Here is a 16,090-nt window from a genome sequence, read left to right on the forward strand (position 1 = left end):
AAATTAATTTCTTGAAGTGAACCTGGAAAATTTTTTCCCTTAAGTGAGAAATTTATCGTATCATTCAATCTTTTGTCAAAAGTGAGACTTTATCAAAGAATAATTACAAAGAAATATGCTCCCATTATAATCTATGCAATTCATAATAAGTGGGTATAAATGGGAAAGGGATAATTCATTTGGGGCCTTGGGACAGGGACAATGTGAGTAACCGAATGGAGGATTTTTCATGAATATGCATTAATATATGCAAAGTACATTCCCATTAAACATACAGCTTTTATACCAGTATAAAGAAGAGTCTATTCGTATCATACATTGCACATGTCTTGCTGCCATTTTCCATCTGATTTCCATCCAGGTATGTTAATACGGGTCATCTTGTCTGTCCCAAAGTGTGAGGTTTGGATAGTTAGATAATTAATTGCACTGATCTCCTGTTTCAAGTGAAAAGAGATTAAGGTAAAATAATAATTCAAAATTATTTGACACTTAGTAGAATTATTCCAAGTCTGCTCAAAAGTCTTCCACTACATTTGATTTTTAACAATCTTCTTTAATACATTTTTACCAAAGAAATAGTTACTGCTACACACGGCAAGGTACCAAGAAATTATTAATGCGTTATCAAATATAATATATAAATGTAATCACAAGGAAAGGAAAGAAAAATGTTTGGTTTTAGGGCAAGGTTTAAGACAATGCTGGGTCAGTTGCGGTCAGGGCTCCCGTCAGCCTTACTTTTTCTAGCACTTACTTCTCTGCTGCCCGTGGAATCCATGAGCCGTGTGCTGCTTGAGGCTTAGGAAACGCTGACAAGGCGGCAAAAGAGATTGTTCACCCCACTTTATGGGGGAGGGAATAAAGTTTAGGATCTCACCACATGCAGCACAATAGCGTATTAATGATCATCTTATGTAATTACCTTAAATGTTCTTTCGTATTTCTTGTATTTTGTTGGATTGTTTTTATAACCAACCAAACTCAATTTAAGCGATACTAGGAACTGAAGTGATTTCGTTCTTAAAAGAAACATGAAAAGGCACGCTCTAAGAAATGCTCAAAATTCTATTTTGAGAAAAAAAAGATGAGCCCTCTAATCAGCGAGTTGCAAGTTGGACAGTGGCGAATCCCACAGCAAAGATCCATCGAAGGAAGGGCCTATTCCTAGCCCTGTGTTTAACAGTAACATGCAAGTTGATCATACAACTTGCGGGCTAGTTAAAATAGCTCCAGGATGGTAAGCAAGCAGTTAGGAGAATCCTAAATTGACTAACGTAGTCATTATAATATAGCTACACTCGTATGTGCCAGGTGTATCTCATTCACCCTCTGTGACACTGTGAGGTAGGTACTAACTTTACAGATTAGGAAAGGGCACAATGAGAAGTCAAGTCACTTGTCCAAAGGCCCTCCAGCCAACAAGTCCTGGTATAGCGGTTGAAACCCACGTGGTCTTTCCCTGAAGTCACATGTTCTACCACCGAGCTCTCAAGTTGGGGTCTGATCATACTGTTCTTTACTGATATGGCCCAGAGCAGATATGGGATTTGTTGAGACAGATAAGAAAATCAAATGTATCTGGGCTTTTTTTTTTTTTGGAAGCGCTGCTGTACTGAATAATGGAATCCAAACACAAAAACATTTGTCCATCTACATATTTAAAAGAATCCAGATGTTAATTCTAACCCCAGCTGGAGCTCCTTAAACAACCAACCGTATTTTTATTTCTGTGACAAAAAAAAAAAAAAAAGAAAAGAAAAGAAAAGAAAAAAACACCCCAAACCTATTTGTACCCTAAAGTTCTATTTGAGAAAGGGGATTTGGTAGAAAAAGTTTGTTTAATCTTTCTACGTTGTGAGAAGAGCTGGAGGCTGGATGTGAGGCCTTGTGAAAGCTTCAAAGTGTCAATCTAACAACTCTTATGGGATCCCAGCATCCTCTACTGTCACAAAAGCCTTGAAGAATTCAATAAAGTAGGAAAGGTAGAAAAACACTTTTGTTCTCTTCGTATTCAATCTGGCACACCCCTGTGAAATGACATACTAACCTAGAAAACAGGAAACAACACCATGGAATCAACTCAAAGAGGACACCTCAGCTTCTGCTGCAGCAAGGACGGAGCCATAAAAGGGTTTCAAGACAGAAGGGGTTATCCTAAGAAAGGGCTAGGTAAAGTTTCAATGTTTAGCTGGGTGCTCAGACCTTTACTTTTAACGTTATCATTGAAGAATCACAGAGCCTACCTGGTATGAGATCAACCCATTCCACAGAGCATGGCTACTCTCTCGGTGATCTCATCTGTAGTCAGTCAAAAGTAGTCACCAGTTAGGTATGTCAGCCTAGAGAAAAGCTGCAGGCCCAGAAACCACCATAATTGTGCAAAATGTGCATCACCACCAGTGACTAACTGTATGAGCCGCTGTGGGGGATGGCAGATTGGATTCATTCTTATAGAATTATAGCTGTGAAGACCTGGGACTCTCCAAAGCACCACGGTTAGCTTTAAAAGCCCTCCCTCTGGGAAAAGAGAACATTAAACCACTTCATGGTTAACTTCTGCTTTCTCATACACCAAGTGTAGCATATGGGCCAACCCTGGGGCCATCGAGGTTTTTAGTATTGTACGTTGACCCAACCTGTATCCTGACTGTTGGTATAAAACACTTGAACACCAAACCCTCAGGCTTCCATCCACTGCAAAATTCAAGTACAGATCTGGTTTGTCACAGGGTTTTTTCCAGATGGAAGGGAGTGGAAAAGACATGAGGAATGTTGCCTTTATGGTCCCTTTATTAGGAGAGTACTCAGTGTCTGACAGTCTCTTCATTGCCTTTAGGGTCCACATTCTCCCAAAGACTGACCTTTATCACCTGTTTTGGTGCCCGTGCTCTGTGGAAGTTCAAGTGCATGGCCACTATGTAGAAGGACTAAGGACCAAGACCAGGGGTTCAGTTAGTCCTGAATACACACATGTACCCTAAAGTTCTAACCAGAGAGCAAAGGTGCTCCAAAACTTTTATATTCAACAGATTCCCTTTACATTAGAAAAAATGGTGGCAAAATAGATATAACACAAGAATTACCATCTTAACCATTTTGAAGTATACAATTTAGTAACATGAAGTCATCAGCATTGTTGTGTAACTATCAGTACTGTCCCTCTCAAGGAATTTTTTATCATCCCAAACTGAAATCCTGTACCCTGAAATAGTAACTCCCCAATGTCCCCTCCCTCATCCCCTGGTAACTATTATCCTACTTTTCTATCTCTATGAATTCGACTATTCTAGGGGTTTCATATAATGGGAATTTCATGGAACGGACCATGCTTGTCCTTTTGTGTCTTTGCTTATTTAAGTTTGTAAGATGTTTTTAAGGTTCATCCATGTTGTGGCATCTGCCGCAACGCCATTTCTTTTTAAAGCTGAGGAACATTCCTCTCTTGGTTTTTTGATAGTTACGGAAATCACACTTTTGAGTACACTTTCTCTGTAAATTTCTCTGGACCCCAATTAAGGGCTTTTCCTCTTTGTTTTGGATAGAGCTGTCATCGATAGAGCAAAGGGCGGATTTCAGTGAAGAGCCGAGTGCCCCTACGTACATGTGTGTCTGGTCAGTGGAAAGCTACATATCAGATTCTGTTGGTATGGTGTCTTGGCTGGGTCTGATGGAAAATGAGTCTCAGGGTGATACAGGAGCAGGTAGAGATGGGAAATTATCTTGCACCGTGGAGTGCTTGTTCTCTGGCCTTTGCTCCACTTAGGTCTAGTATCATGCTTTTTTTCTGTGCCCCTAAGATCACATCACTCTTTGGGTTTCAACTCTCACCTCGGGGTGAAAGACTTTGACATCTCTTTTTCCAGCTCTAGACTGCCTACTGAACTATAAGATGCAAATATCCGATAGCCGGCCCAAACCTCACTGGTCCAAAATGTAACTCATTCTCCTGCATCCCCAATCAAGTTTTCTTGACAAGACATCATTATTCTTCCTGTGACTCATGTGTGATATCTCAGGACAGTTTAGGATGTTTATCATGTCGGTCTTCTGTTCTCATACTCGTGCCCTTGCTCTGGCTCAAGGTAGTTCCCTGAGTCTGGTTTTCTAGCACTCTCAAATAGAACTTTCTGAGACAGTGGAAATAGCCTATATTTGCATGGTCCAAAATGGTAGCCACTAGCCACAGAGGGCTACTGAGCACGTGATATGTGGCTGGTGCAGCTGAAAAATGGAATTTTTCATTTTATTTAGTTTTAATACCCATGTAGCTCATGATTAGCGTGTTGGGCGGCTCGGTACTACATGGTCTGGCAATCACCTGCAGGCTCTCCCAGCTCCGGTCCAAGAAGGTTCACTGCAGCCAGGGTAAAAAACCTATAGCCTCGTTAAAAACTCCCACTGGGGCCTCATGGCTCACGGAATAAAACCCAGAGTCCCCAGGAAGATTCTAGTCCCCTAGAATTCATCTCTAAACTACTTTTCTAACTGACTCCATACTCGAGCACTTCCTCTCTGTCCTCCGTCCAACTCGACATGACATCAGACATACTCTGCAGGCTTTCTTTCATCCACACCACTTCATTTGTCACTTCCCTGTGTGTCTCTGCTTACACAAACCCTGCCCACTCTGCGGGACACACCTCAAACAGGTGTCTTCCTCAAAGCCTTTCCTGGTTCCCGTCCCACCCCCAAGGGGAAGGTAAGCCTTTCCTCACCACGCTCCCAGATTCCTTTTTTTGTATCTTACGTAACAGATTATAGTTGGTGCTGCAACAGAAGTTAATTGTTTACATACCCTATTTTCCCTAATACAATAAACAAGATACTATCTTATTTAATCAATTTTGAAACATGATAAATACTGTTGCTTGTCCCTAGTCTTACCTGTGGAAAGTTCTCAATTAGTATATTAATCGAATGGAGTATCAAATTCATTTCATATGAAACAACAGATGCAGAGCAATCTTTATATTTAAGTACTAGAACAAATAATATGACAAGAAAATCTGGCTCACAATACTAAAAAGAAATATTGGCCTTTAAATCAGTAGTTTGTGCCAGAGTAAGTTACTAAACCTAGGCCTTCTGTATCTATAGCTACATCTTCTGATGTAGAATAACCTATGTGTGAAGGCAGCAAGTTAGCTTACCTGATAGACTTTGGGATTATGTCTAGTGTAGAGCAGAAAGCGAGTGTTTATCTCCTCTGGAGACCAGGGCAAACCTGCCAACTGTCTTGACAAGGTCCCAGTCCATGGTAAACCGTCTTTAAAGCACCCCACCCTTTCATAGCAAACTTCTTTTCCTGCAGCAAAAAGATGGAGTGTTAGTATTATAGGAACCAGGTCCAGAGAGAGGCTGGGTTTCCCACCACAATGGTTCATTGAAATAGGGCTTTAAGTCAAACAAATTCGGCTCAGGGAGACTCTCTTTAAAGAATGCTCTCCACTCCCCTTCTGCCACCACCCTCCTCCTATTATTTATGACTATGACTTTGCAGATCACAGTGCCACAAAGGAGAGCATAGGAGCTTTGGAATCAGATATTCCTGACTTTGGACAATTCTTTTTTCTTTTATGTCCTCTGCAAAGTAGAGTTAATCCCACTACCTTACAGCCCTGATAGGAAGATTACCTATCACCCAAGACAACCCTTGTGAATGGGCCTAGACATAGATACTGAGTGTTCCCTGAATTCCTGCCTTTTCTTATGAGAGTGAAATTTTTGCTGAAAGGGACCTTGGAGTCCCCAGAGCCCAACACTATACCTGAGAGGTATAGGTCTCCTGAGAGCACAGGGACAGCATAGGTCCAGCATAGGTCTCCTGAGAGCACAGTGACAGCAAAATTTCATTCAGTTGTAACCAAGTCTCTTCTGTCTGGAGCTCACCCCACTCATCTCTACAATGAGAAGCTTTGGGGAAACTGAGTCTTAATATTTCTGCCATCCACTGACTTTTCTTTGTCTTTTCAACCGGGCTTTTCTTTTTCATTTAATAGTCAAAACAACTTCATTTCCTGTTGTTTAATGGAGGAATAACTTAATTTATTCAGTTATAATTGCTATTATTTGTTCAACTTATTAATGAATTATGTATTCAATTTATTATTACTTATTACATTGGTTTTCATTTGTTCATTTTAGGATTATTTGTTACTAGTGACTAGAGCTGTTTGAAGACTTGAATTTGAGGGTTTTCTTCCATTTACCAAAATATGGCAAATCAGACTTTGACTTCCAAGTCCACCAGATTTTACTTTAAAATTTTAGGAGATACTGCATTTTCTCCATTCCCTACCAATGAGGTTCCACAATAAATATAAAGAGAGAGGACAGAGAATTAAATTTTTAAAAAGAAATTGTACAGGTGAGCAACATCCCCTCCTCACCCCCAAACCCAGCCCTGTCCCCAGAGGTGACAGTTATTCTGGTGGTCACCCCCATCTCTCTATATAACACACTTACCCCACTAAGTTTTGATATAATAACTTTAGTCACACATGATCTATTAACTCACTACAGTAATAAATGAAGATTTAACCCACCTGTTCTTGGGATCAGCCAGGATCAGGGCAAGAAACAAATCACACCGCTTATTTTTAACTGTGAGAGTTTAATACAATGAATCGTCATTAATCAGATATTGGCAAACCAAAGGCAAAAAGGGGACCAGATAGCAGCTCCCAGGTGACAACTGCAGGGAGCAGCTACTGGCAGGGTCTGGTGGGAGACACAGAAGAGGTTTGTTTATTCAAATGAGGAAACTTGGAGGAAGGGCTGCTAGACCCGGGCCAGGGTGCTGTCTCCCGAGCTGGGGTTCAGTCCCTGAAGAGGGGTGCTAGCCGGGTAGTGCTGGCATCTTTAAGTGGGCACCAGGTACCCCTGGTACCCCATGCACCGGGGGTTTTAGAACAGCTGCAAACCAGAGCCATCAGCTGCTACTGGACAATTGTTCATGCAGGGGTGACAAGTCACTGCTGGAAAAACACGGACAGGAACCAGGAGCCAACAGGAAGGAGCACCTCCTTTTTTCATCCTGGAGCCTCGGTGTCCCTCTAGTGTCCCTGATGACAGTGCTTCTCTGGGAATGGCTGAACAGGGGGAACGGTGGTTGAGCGTCCCAGTGCTGGCCGGGCAAGGGCTGACATGAAGCTGGGGGGCAAGAGTTCCTACAGGACAATTCTCTCCACATTGTCTTAAGTCCTCCTCCTCTACAGTCAGTAACGTTGTTTTGAGCTCATCTAATGGCTTCCACTATAAACTTCTTTGACAGACAGAGATCACAAGTAGGCGGGGAGCCGGGGGGGAGAAACAGGCTCCCCGCTGAGCAGAGAGCCCGATGTGGGACTCGATCCCAGGACCCTGGGATCATGACCTGAGTCAAAAGCAGCGGCTTAACCCACTGAGCCACCCAGGCACCCTGGTTTCCACTATAAACTTAAATAGTAATCATTATCATCATCATCTTCTTCTTTTTTTTTCTTTTTGAGAGAGAGAGAGAACAAGGGGGCTGGAGGGGTAGAGGAAGAGGGAGAGGGAGGGGTAGAGGAAGAGGGAGAGAGAGAATCTTAAGTGGACCGTTAGGCTCGATCTCATGTCCCTGAGATTATGACCTGAGCCAAAAGCAAGAGTCAGATGCTTAACCGAGTGAGCCACCCCAGGTGCCCCAGTACTCTTTTCTTTTTTGATCCATACCTGCTACTTCTCATAACCTGACTCCCTACCTTTGCAAGACAAGGCTTAAGCCGTGTTGCCTGTCTTCTTCCCTTCCATCTTCCAAAGGCTGCCAGCCACACTTTGACTTTCATACCGTCAAAGTTGATAACATTCAGAATTTGCTCTGTAATCATAATTAAGTCTTTCGTGTTTTATCTGTAGACTGGCTCCAAAAAATTGAATATCAATAAACAGAGACATATTATTATGACTAGATAAATATTTTTCCTTTCAGAGCCAGTTAGCATGCTATAATTACATTTCCTTGTCTGCACCTCATTATTCAGCTACCCATTCCCTTCTGAGGAGAAGATTCAAATGAATGATCTTTTCATAGACACGATTTGCTCAACATCAGTGTCATTTTAGTTTCCTCCATATTTGGATTATGCTTTTCTTATGCCATTCATTTTCCTGGATTCTCTGGTTGCCTTTGTTTTCTCTTGTTGCAAGAGTAAACATGTGCCCTCTTCCATATATTCCTAATACAGTACAGCTCCTCAATCAACATTTCTCCTGCTTGGAATCTATTCTGTTTTTTCTGTTGAAGCACACATATATGCAGTTCTGATTTGGACCAATGAGTTTACATTTGGATTGTGTATTTTATTTTTTTAAGATACATGTATTTGAGAGAGAGAGAGAGAGCATGGTGGGGATGGGCAGGGGGAGAGAGAGAATCTCAAGCAGTCTCTGTGCCAAGCATAAACCTGACTCAGGGCTCCATCTCAGGACTCTGAGATCATGACCTGAGCTGAAATCAAGAGTCAGATGGCTTAGCCACCCAGATGCCCCTAGATCATGCTATTCTAATAGAACCTTCTGTTTTTTCCTAGAATGTCCAGCTGCCTTTGTTTTTTTGGGTTACATGGCTCCCCCCTCTCCAACACACAAATTCTTAACTACATCATTCAGTCTATGGAAGTGAGTTTGGATTTTGAAATGAAGGTTGTTATAAATATTGTCCATTCTCAATGTTTGTAACTTACCAGGGTTATTGGTCACCATGTCCTTTTTCATAAGGAAATGCCCACTGAAAGAGCATAAAGTTAGAAGAAACTACATGTGATGAAGGAGACTGGTCAACATCATAAGGCACTAAAGCCATTTAAAGAAAAGAATTGAAAGATTAATAGTTCTTTAAAAATAACATGTTTTCTATAAAATCAGTAAGTTGTTATTGGGCCAATATAAAACAAAGAATATAGTTTTAAAATGGTAGCCTTGAAGATATGCAGCCATTGAAAATGTTTACAGAGATCTCTAATGCAGTCAGTAATAAAGTGAGAATGATACAGGGTTGGGGGGAAAGGGCAGGTAGGTAGCAGAACTATGTATGGTTTTATTTAAAATGCATGGGGAAAAATAAAATTTAAAGGAAGTGCTTCAAAATATTGACAGTGATGAGAACGCATAGTTTTTATTTTCTTTATCCTTATCTATGGTCTTAAATTTTCAATGATTAATAATGATTACTTTAATAATAAAATAAAAGTTAGGGGCGCCTGGGTGGCTCAGTGGGTTAAAGCCTCTGCCTTCAGCTCAGTTCATGATCTCAGGGTCCTGGGATCGAGCCCCGCATCAGGCTCTCTGCTCAGCAGGGAGCCTGCTTCCTCCTCTCTCTCTCTCTCTGCCTACTTGTGATCTCTATCTGTCAAATAAATAAATAAATAAATAAAAATCTTTTAAAAAATAAAAAAATGAAAATAAAATAAGTTACAACAGAAAAAAAAAGAGTACTGCTTCTCCAAATTATGTTCAGTGTGGCTTCTGTATCTTACTAATAATAATTAAAACAGCAAAAACAGACTGAGCCCTAAGTGTCACGTAGTTGAGGAAGTGGACACTTAGAAAAAGCAATCACTCTTGCCCAATGAGTCACTGCTGTTAAGTGGTAAAATATGGACCATCAAGCAGCTCATTCTATCACTAAGTAGAATCGAGAGGAACATTAATTAATTAGCTTTTGCCTGTGGTAAGCAAGAGCCTCCAAATCTCCTTGTCTTACCAAAATAAGGGTTTATTTCTCATTTATGTTACATTTTGGCTGCAATAGTTTTAGGTTCGCTGTGGCTCTGATTTACCAGTCCTTTTCACTCCAGATCTAAGCTAAAGAGACCCTTTTTCAGAACATGATGCTCTTGGGGCAGAGAGAAAGCGGGTAAAGGCTCTTCACACAGGCATTGAGACTTGGACTGTCTTTGTACATCCTGTGGCCAAAGGTGGGGCTGAGGCTACAGAGTCCTCTTCCAGGGACAGGGAGTAAATAATGGGGGACAATAATATAGTCTGCCATGGAAGGGTACCGGGTTTACATTTTTATAGGTGCCACCGGAAGGAAAAGCCTTTTGTCATTTAAATGTGCATTTCTTGAATTACCCGCACACCTGAATATCTTGTGCATTTCTGCCCCTTTGCACATCTGTGGGTGAGATCTTTGTGTCCTATGCACTTTTTCTGAAGTTTGCTTTTTTCCTATTTGTAAAAACTCTTCAAATACGATTTGCTGCTTTCCAGTCAGATATTGAGAAAAGATATTCTAGTTTGCTCTTTGTATTTTTGTTTTATAGAAGTTTCACATTTTATTCAAAAAATGATTAATCTTTTCCTTTATGGTTTTGGGGTTTCACCTTATTTAGAAAAGTATTCTTTACTTCAAGTTAATTCACAATTCCACTCTGTTTTCTTTTATACGTTTCTTGTTTCAGTTTTACTTTAAATGTTCACCGATCTGAGATTTATTTTGGTGTAAAGAGTAAGATTTTCATCTAGAATTTCATTTCTCTTGGCCTGAATTTATACAAAGTATAATCATTTTAATTTCTTCCATACCTGTGGTTATTTCCCGTTGTTTATTTAAATCTGTCGGCATGGTTTTCTATTTCTTAAGTTTTATTAAGCAACCATCACACGTATCTATCAATTATATTCCTTTCTCCTGTTTTTCTAATGCGTTAACCTCTACATTTATTTTAATTAATGAAATTCTTCCTTCAATATTACTTGTTCTTTTTCTAATTTCTTCAGTTCTTGAGTCATTATATTTTGATATATTCTGCAATTGAAGTGATTTATTTCCTTTTTGACCTAAAAGTTCTTTAAAAGAGCATTTGAAATACAGCATAATACATGAAGCTAGGTTTAATTGGTTAAGAAATCATATAAAGTTGGCATATCAGTTCATATTTTCTTAATTTCCACTTTCTAAATGAATCATTTCTCTCTTACTGTGAGCAGCATTTTCCAATGACAAAAAAATCTTGAAAATAGATTCATTAATTTATTAAAGAAATATTTATTTGAGTGTCTATTATGCACCCGACACTGTTCTCAGCACTGGGGATTCAACAGTGGAAGAAATAATCCTAATCTTCATGGAGTAGAGTCTAGTGGGGTTGTGGGGACAATGAATAAAAACACATAAATTAACTGAAAGTGCATGTATATTCAGGTGAGAAGGGGTTTCTAGGTGACATTTTTTCTTTTCTTAAGTAGGCTCCATGCCCAGTGTGGAGTTCAACATGGGGCTTGAACTCATGACCCTGAGCGCCAGACCTGAGCTGAGATCAAGAGTCAGATGCTTAACAACTGAGCCACCCAGGTGCCCCTAAAATGGGAGGCATTTGAATCCATAGTCGAAAGGGGTGAGGAGCACACTATGGGAATTTCTGGTGGAAGGCAGCATTCTAGGCAGAGGGAAGGGAACGTACCAGCCTCTGGGGGAAGGAGCATGCTCAGTGTGACAGAGGAATTACAAGGAGTTCACCCTGACCAGAGCTGAGGGATCAGCAAGAAGAGACAGGTCTACAACCCCTGATTCTGCAGTTTCAAAATCTAAAAATCTCTGGGGAAAAGAAGTGGGGTGTTGACTTTTTCATTTGTTTTTCAGTTTGCAGCAGACTCATTTGGCAACAGAAACTGACTTAACTGTGTGTGTGTGTGTGTGTGTGTGTGTGTGTGTGTGTACTCATTATCCCACTTACTAGGAGTATTCATAGATTTTACTACAAAAATATCTGTGTGGTTGTTTACAGGTTGCTACCCTGGAATTCCTCTTGAGGTTTTGTATTTTACAGTGTACTTACCATAGTCTCTTTCTAAAATAAAATATAATTGGAGTGCCAGAATGTATTCCCAGGGGGTTGAATAAGGGATGGTAGACAAGTAGCAGGGATGGTGTTTAGAAAGTTTACAGAGAACTATAGCATCCAGTGCTTGGCAGATCATTGGAAGGAGTTGGCGTTTCCTCTGAGGTGAGGGGGAGAGCCACTGGAGGGCCTTGAGCAAAAAAGTGATGCAGACTGACTGAGTCTGACTTTTGTTTTGAGAACTGATTGAAGCAGAAGGGGAGAGGCTATTGTAGTCAACTAGACAAGAGAGAATGGTGTCCAAAAGGTTAAGGTGATAGCAGGGTGGGTGGTGAGAAGTGGTCAGGTTCTGGATAAATTGTGAAAGAGGATTCAGAGGAACTCACTGATTAATTAGCAGAGAGGTGTGATAGAAAAGTGGAGGATGATGTTGAGGTTTTCAGACGAAGTTCCTAGAAGACTGGAGTTGCCATTAATTGGGTTGGAGAAACTCTAGAAGGGACAGGTTTGAGAGTGAATCAAGAGCTCAGCTCTGGATATGTAGCTTTTATATGAATTAGACACATGGTGGAGATGCCACAGAAACAGCAGGACGTGAGATGGGACTTCCCGGGAGAAGTTCAGCTGGAGACAGGAACTTGGAAGGCTTGAACATAAAGTTGGTATTTGACGTCATGAATATGGATAAGATCACCAAGGGAGTGATGACAGGTAAAGAAGAGGGATGATCTCAGGATGGAATCCAAGGACAATCCATCATTAAAACATCAGGAAGATGAGAGGCAAAGGGCAAACAAGACTGCCAAGAAGTCATTGAAGAAGTAGAGGAAATCTGGAAGAGTGTGGCATTCTAGAAGCCAACTTGAAAACTTAAACACACACACACACACACACACACACACACACACACACCAAAAGCAACCCTGTCACCAGGGGAGGGGACAATAAAAAATACCAAATACTGCCAGGTCTAAACAGATAAGGATGCAGAATTCACCATGGGCTTGTCACCACAGGAGTGACTGGTGACCATGACAAGTTGTAGTTTCTGGGGTGAGAGCCCGAGTGGAGTGAGTTCAAGAAATAAGGGGAGGAGAAATAAGAAACCCTATGTACACATCTTAGAAGTGGGAGTTTTAAAGATGGGTGAAACAACACGTTTGTGTCCTGCTGGGAATGTCCCAGAAGAGAGGAAGAACATTGGTGAGACAGGAGAAATAGAAGATCGCGAAGTAGGATCCTTGAGCACATGAGAGGAGACAGATTCTAAAACATATATAGGGGAAGGACTGGCCTTTGTTGGAGCAAAACACCTTATCTCTTGTGTGAGAGAGAGAAGAGGAGAGTGTATGGACAGCTGCACCCATGTAGCTGGTACTGGGAGCTCCGGGAAGGCCTCTTTGTTTCCATTTTCCTGCTGAAATAGGCATCCAGGCCATCAGCGGGGGGTGAGCAGGGAAGCGTTGGAAGTTTGAGTGGAGGGGGAAGGAACGAAACAACCTAGGAGCCCAGGCAAATGAATGGGCAAGAGAAGAGGAGTGAGATGGCCTGGCAGCTTTAGGGTCTTCCGTGGTACCCACGAATTCACAGCGAGACAAGTAGCGGGCTATGTGCTTTTCTCCAGGCACATTCAGCTGCACAAAGCAGATGAAGTGTTGGATTTAAGCCAAGTGAAGCAAGAGTTAACAGAGAGAAGTCCAATGTGCATGATAAGGAGCGAACGTGATGGACCATGGGATTTAAACAAAGTAAGGATGGAACTGAGGAGAGAGTTAGTTGCCAAACAATTTTTTAAAAAATAGGTAATTATATGAAATTTAGATTATTTAATATAAACATTGTATGTGTATATATACACATATATATTTATTTATTTCCATGGCACATATTCATTCATTACAGAGATACTATAATTGAAAATTTGACTCTCCATCGCATCTGTATTACTACCTATACTGGCATCTATTAAATTTGTAACAAGGTCTATTTGGGTTCAGCTCTCTGGCAGCTGCCATTTTACAATTTGTGATTAATTCAACAAGCCTTCAAACAGAAATCACTTCCTGCTGAGAAGCAAACATTTCTGACATAGGGAAGCCTTGTCAATCACCGCTGTGTGCCCAGAGCTGAACCCAGTGGCCGGCACACAACAGGTGATTGTATTTGTTGGTTGAAATAAAAACAGATAAGCATCCTTGTTCGGAGAGGGTTTTGAGGAGTTGGCTGTGTGTAGAGATGGGAAAGAGGCTCTGAACTCTGGAAGGAGGAGACACCACCTGAGAAAAGAATGTGGCAGATAAGGGAAAAGAGACCAGGGCTGACTTCTCTTGCTCAGTTCTGCTTTGGATTTCATCAGTCTAACGGCTTCCAACATCAAATCAGGCCGTTTCCTGCCCCTTCTTGGAACATCCTACAACAAACAATAGCTCCATCCACTTTTATCCCATAGTAAAGAGCTGGAGGGCAGGGACTAAAGACATTGAAATTCTTTGATTCTATTTTGGTTAAAACATATCAGCTAACTTTTGTTGTGCTTCAGGAGGTAAAAACAAACAGGGGCACCTGGGTGGCTCAATGGGTTAAAGCCTCTGCCTTTAGCTCAGGTCATGATCCCAGGGTCCTGGGATCAAGCCCCGAGTGAGGCTCCCTGCTGAGCAGAGAGCCTGCTTCCTCCTCTCTCTCTGCCTACTTGTGATCTCTGTCTGTCAAATAAACAAATAAAATCTTTAAAAAAAAATTAAAACAAACAAACTAACAAAAATCCAAAACAAAGTAAAAGGAAGTAAAAACAGAGAAAACCCAACTAGTACATAGGAGATACGTAAGGACAGAAAAAGCACAAGACATGAGTGTGGAATTAGTGTGTAAGAAATGTTCACAGACCAAAAGCCCTTCCCAAAATCATGATCCAAATACAAAAAAATCAACCTGGAAGTTCTAATCGGCATTAATTATGCATTCATTCATTCATTCATTCATTCATTCAGCATGTACAGTGAATCAGGTACTAAAATTAAAAATATGAATGTATTTTTTCATTTACTGCTCTATACCTTTCTTAGAAGTGAAGAAATTAAGACTTTAACAGATAAGTTACTCGACCAAGTCCATAAGGCTGGTAAGTGCAGAGCTGCGAGCCCAGTAGGAGACCACCCAGCAACTTTTATCTTATTGGAAATAGATGCTTACATACTCATCAGACTTAGTATTACTAAGTTGATGCATTTCCCTTATGACAAGTAAATCAAAATATAAAGAAAGCCAGTATTTCAAAGCCCATGTCAGTCACATTTTGGATGTGACGATACCCCCATTTTCAAGGAACTAAGAAATGAGGAGTCTTACCTGTTGATGTGCCGAACAGTAAGAGAGCAGCAATCCAAAGTGGGAGCATCTAAGTTGATTTTAAGAATCACATCAACTCTTCTTGAAGGTTTTTACTGGTAAAGTCACTTCCCTATAAAATATTAAGCAATTTTCTTCAAAGTGATACCTCTTAACATTTAAGTTCTAGGTCCAGAAGCGCATGGAGCTCACACGACCTTTAATCCCTGTGTCCTGCAGAGAAATGTGCCAGAGCCTACGCTCCTAGCTCCACGTTGAGAGATTTAATGAGCAGGGCGTGCCTTCCATTAGGTGATTGGTAATTAAAACTTCTGAGGTTTTGCTGTTTCATCATTAGCAATATTTTGATTAAGCACAGACTGAGTCACTCTTGAAAGTTATTTTAAGGCTTTGGGATGGTAGATGACATTTAAAAGGCACAATTTTTCCAAGTCAGGATTATGCACTTTGAGTATTCTTTCCCTAACCCATTTCTGAGGGCAAACATTGGTTTACTACAAATAGACCCATGTAAAATATTATGAATTGAACAATGAACGTAGCTAGTAATGGCTAATCTGCCCATTATAATGGGGCAATAAAATGTAGCATTGTCATCTAGAGCCCAATCATCTGGGTTGCCCAAATTCTGGCTCTGCTACTTATTTGAGGTGACCTCAGGCTAGTAAGCCTCAGCTGCACCTTTCCTCATTTGTAAAATGGGGATCATCATGGTTCCTACCTCATAGGGTCACTGGGGTGATTGAATTCTTACTATATGAATAGCACCTGGTAGATAGTACTATATTAAGAGTTAATCTTATTAGTTATTTTTCCACTACGTTAATGGTTATGAGAACAAATTTATGTCCACATATAGCTAAATACACCCCGATGTCATGGTACATGGGCTTCATAATGACATTTAATGTCATGCAAACCTGCCTTGTTGGCGACTA

The 16,090-nt window shown here is 40.7% G+C and overlaps 1 protein-coding gene across 1 annotated transcript in view; it reads right to left on the minus strand.

The window, feature by feature from the left end:
* PNLIPRP3 (pancreatic lipase related protein 3) overlaps positions 1-15,355 on the minus strand; it is a 33,953-nt gene extending 18,598 nt beyond the window's left edge. Inside the window, exons 1-3 of the mRNA XM_032877287.1 lie at positions 15,153-15,355; positions 5,154-5,308; positions 318-437 (exon numbers count right to left, since the gene is read on the minus strand). Coding sequence (XP_032733178.1) covers positions 318-437; positions 5,154-5,308; positions 15,153-15,201 — 324 coding nt within the window. The 5' untranslated portion in view covers positions 15,202-15,355. The remainder of the gene's footprint in view (positions 1-317; positions 438-5,153; positions 5,309-15,152) is intronic.
* Positions 15,356-16,090: the final 735 nt, after the last annotated feature.

The sequence above is a fragment of the Lontra canadensis genome, unplaced genomic scaffold (genome assembly GCF_010015895.1).
Source record: "Lontra canadensis isolate GAN:19392208 unplaced genomic scaffold, GSC_riverotter_1.0 scaffold3, whole genome shotgun sequence".
NCBI lineage: Eukaryota > Metazoa > Chordata > Mammalia > Carnivora > Mustelidae > Lontra > Lontra canadensis.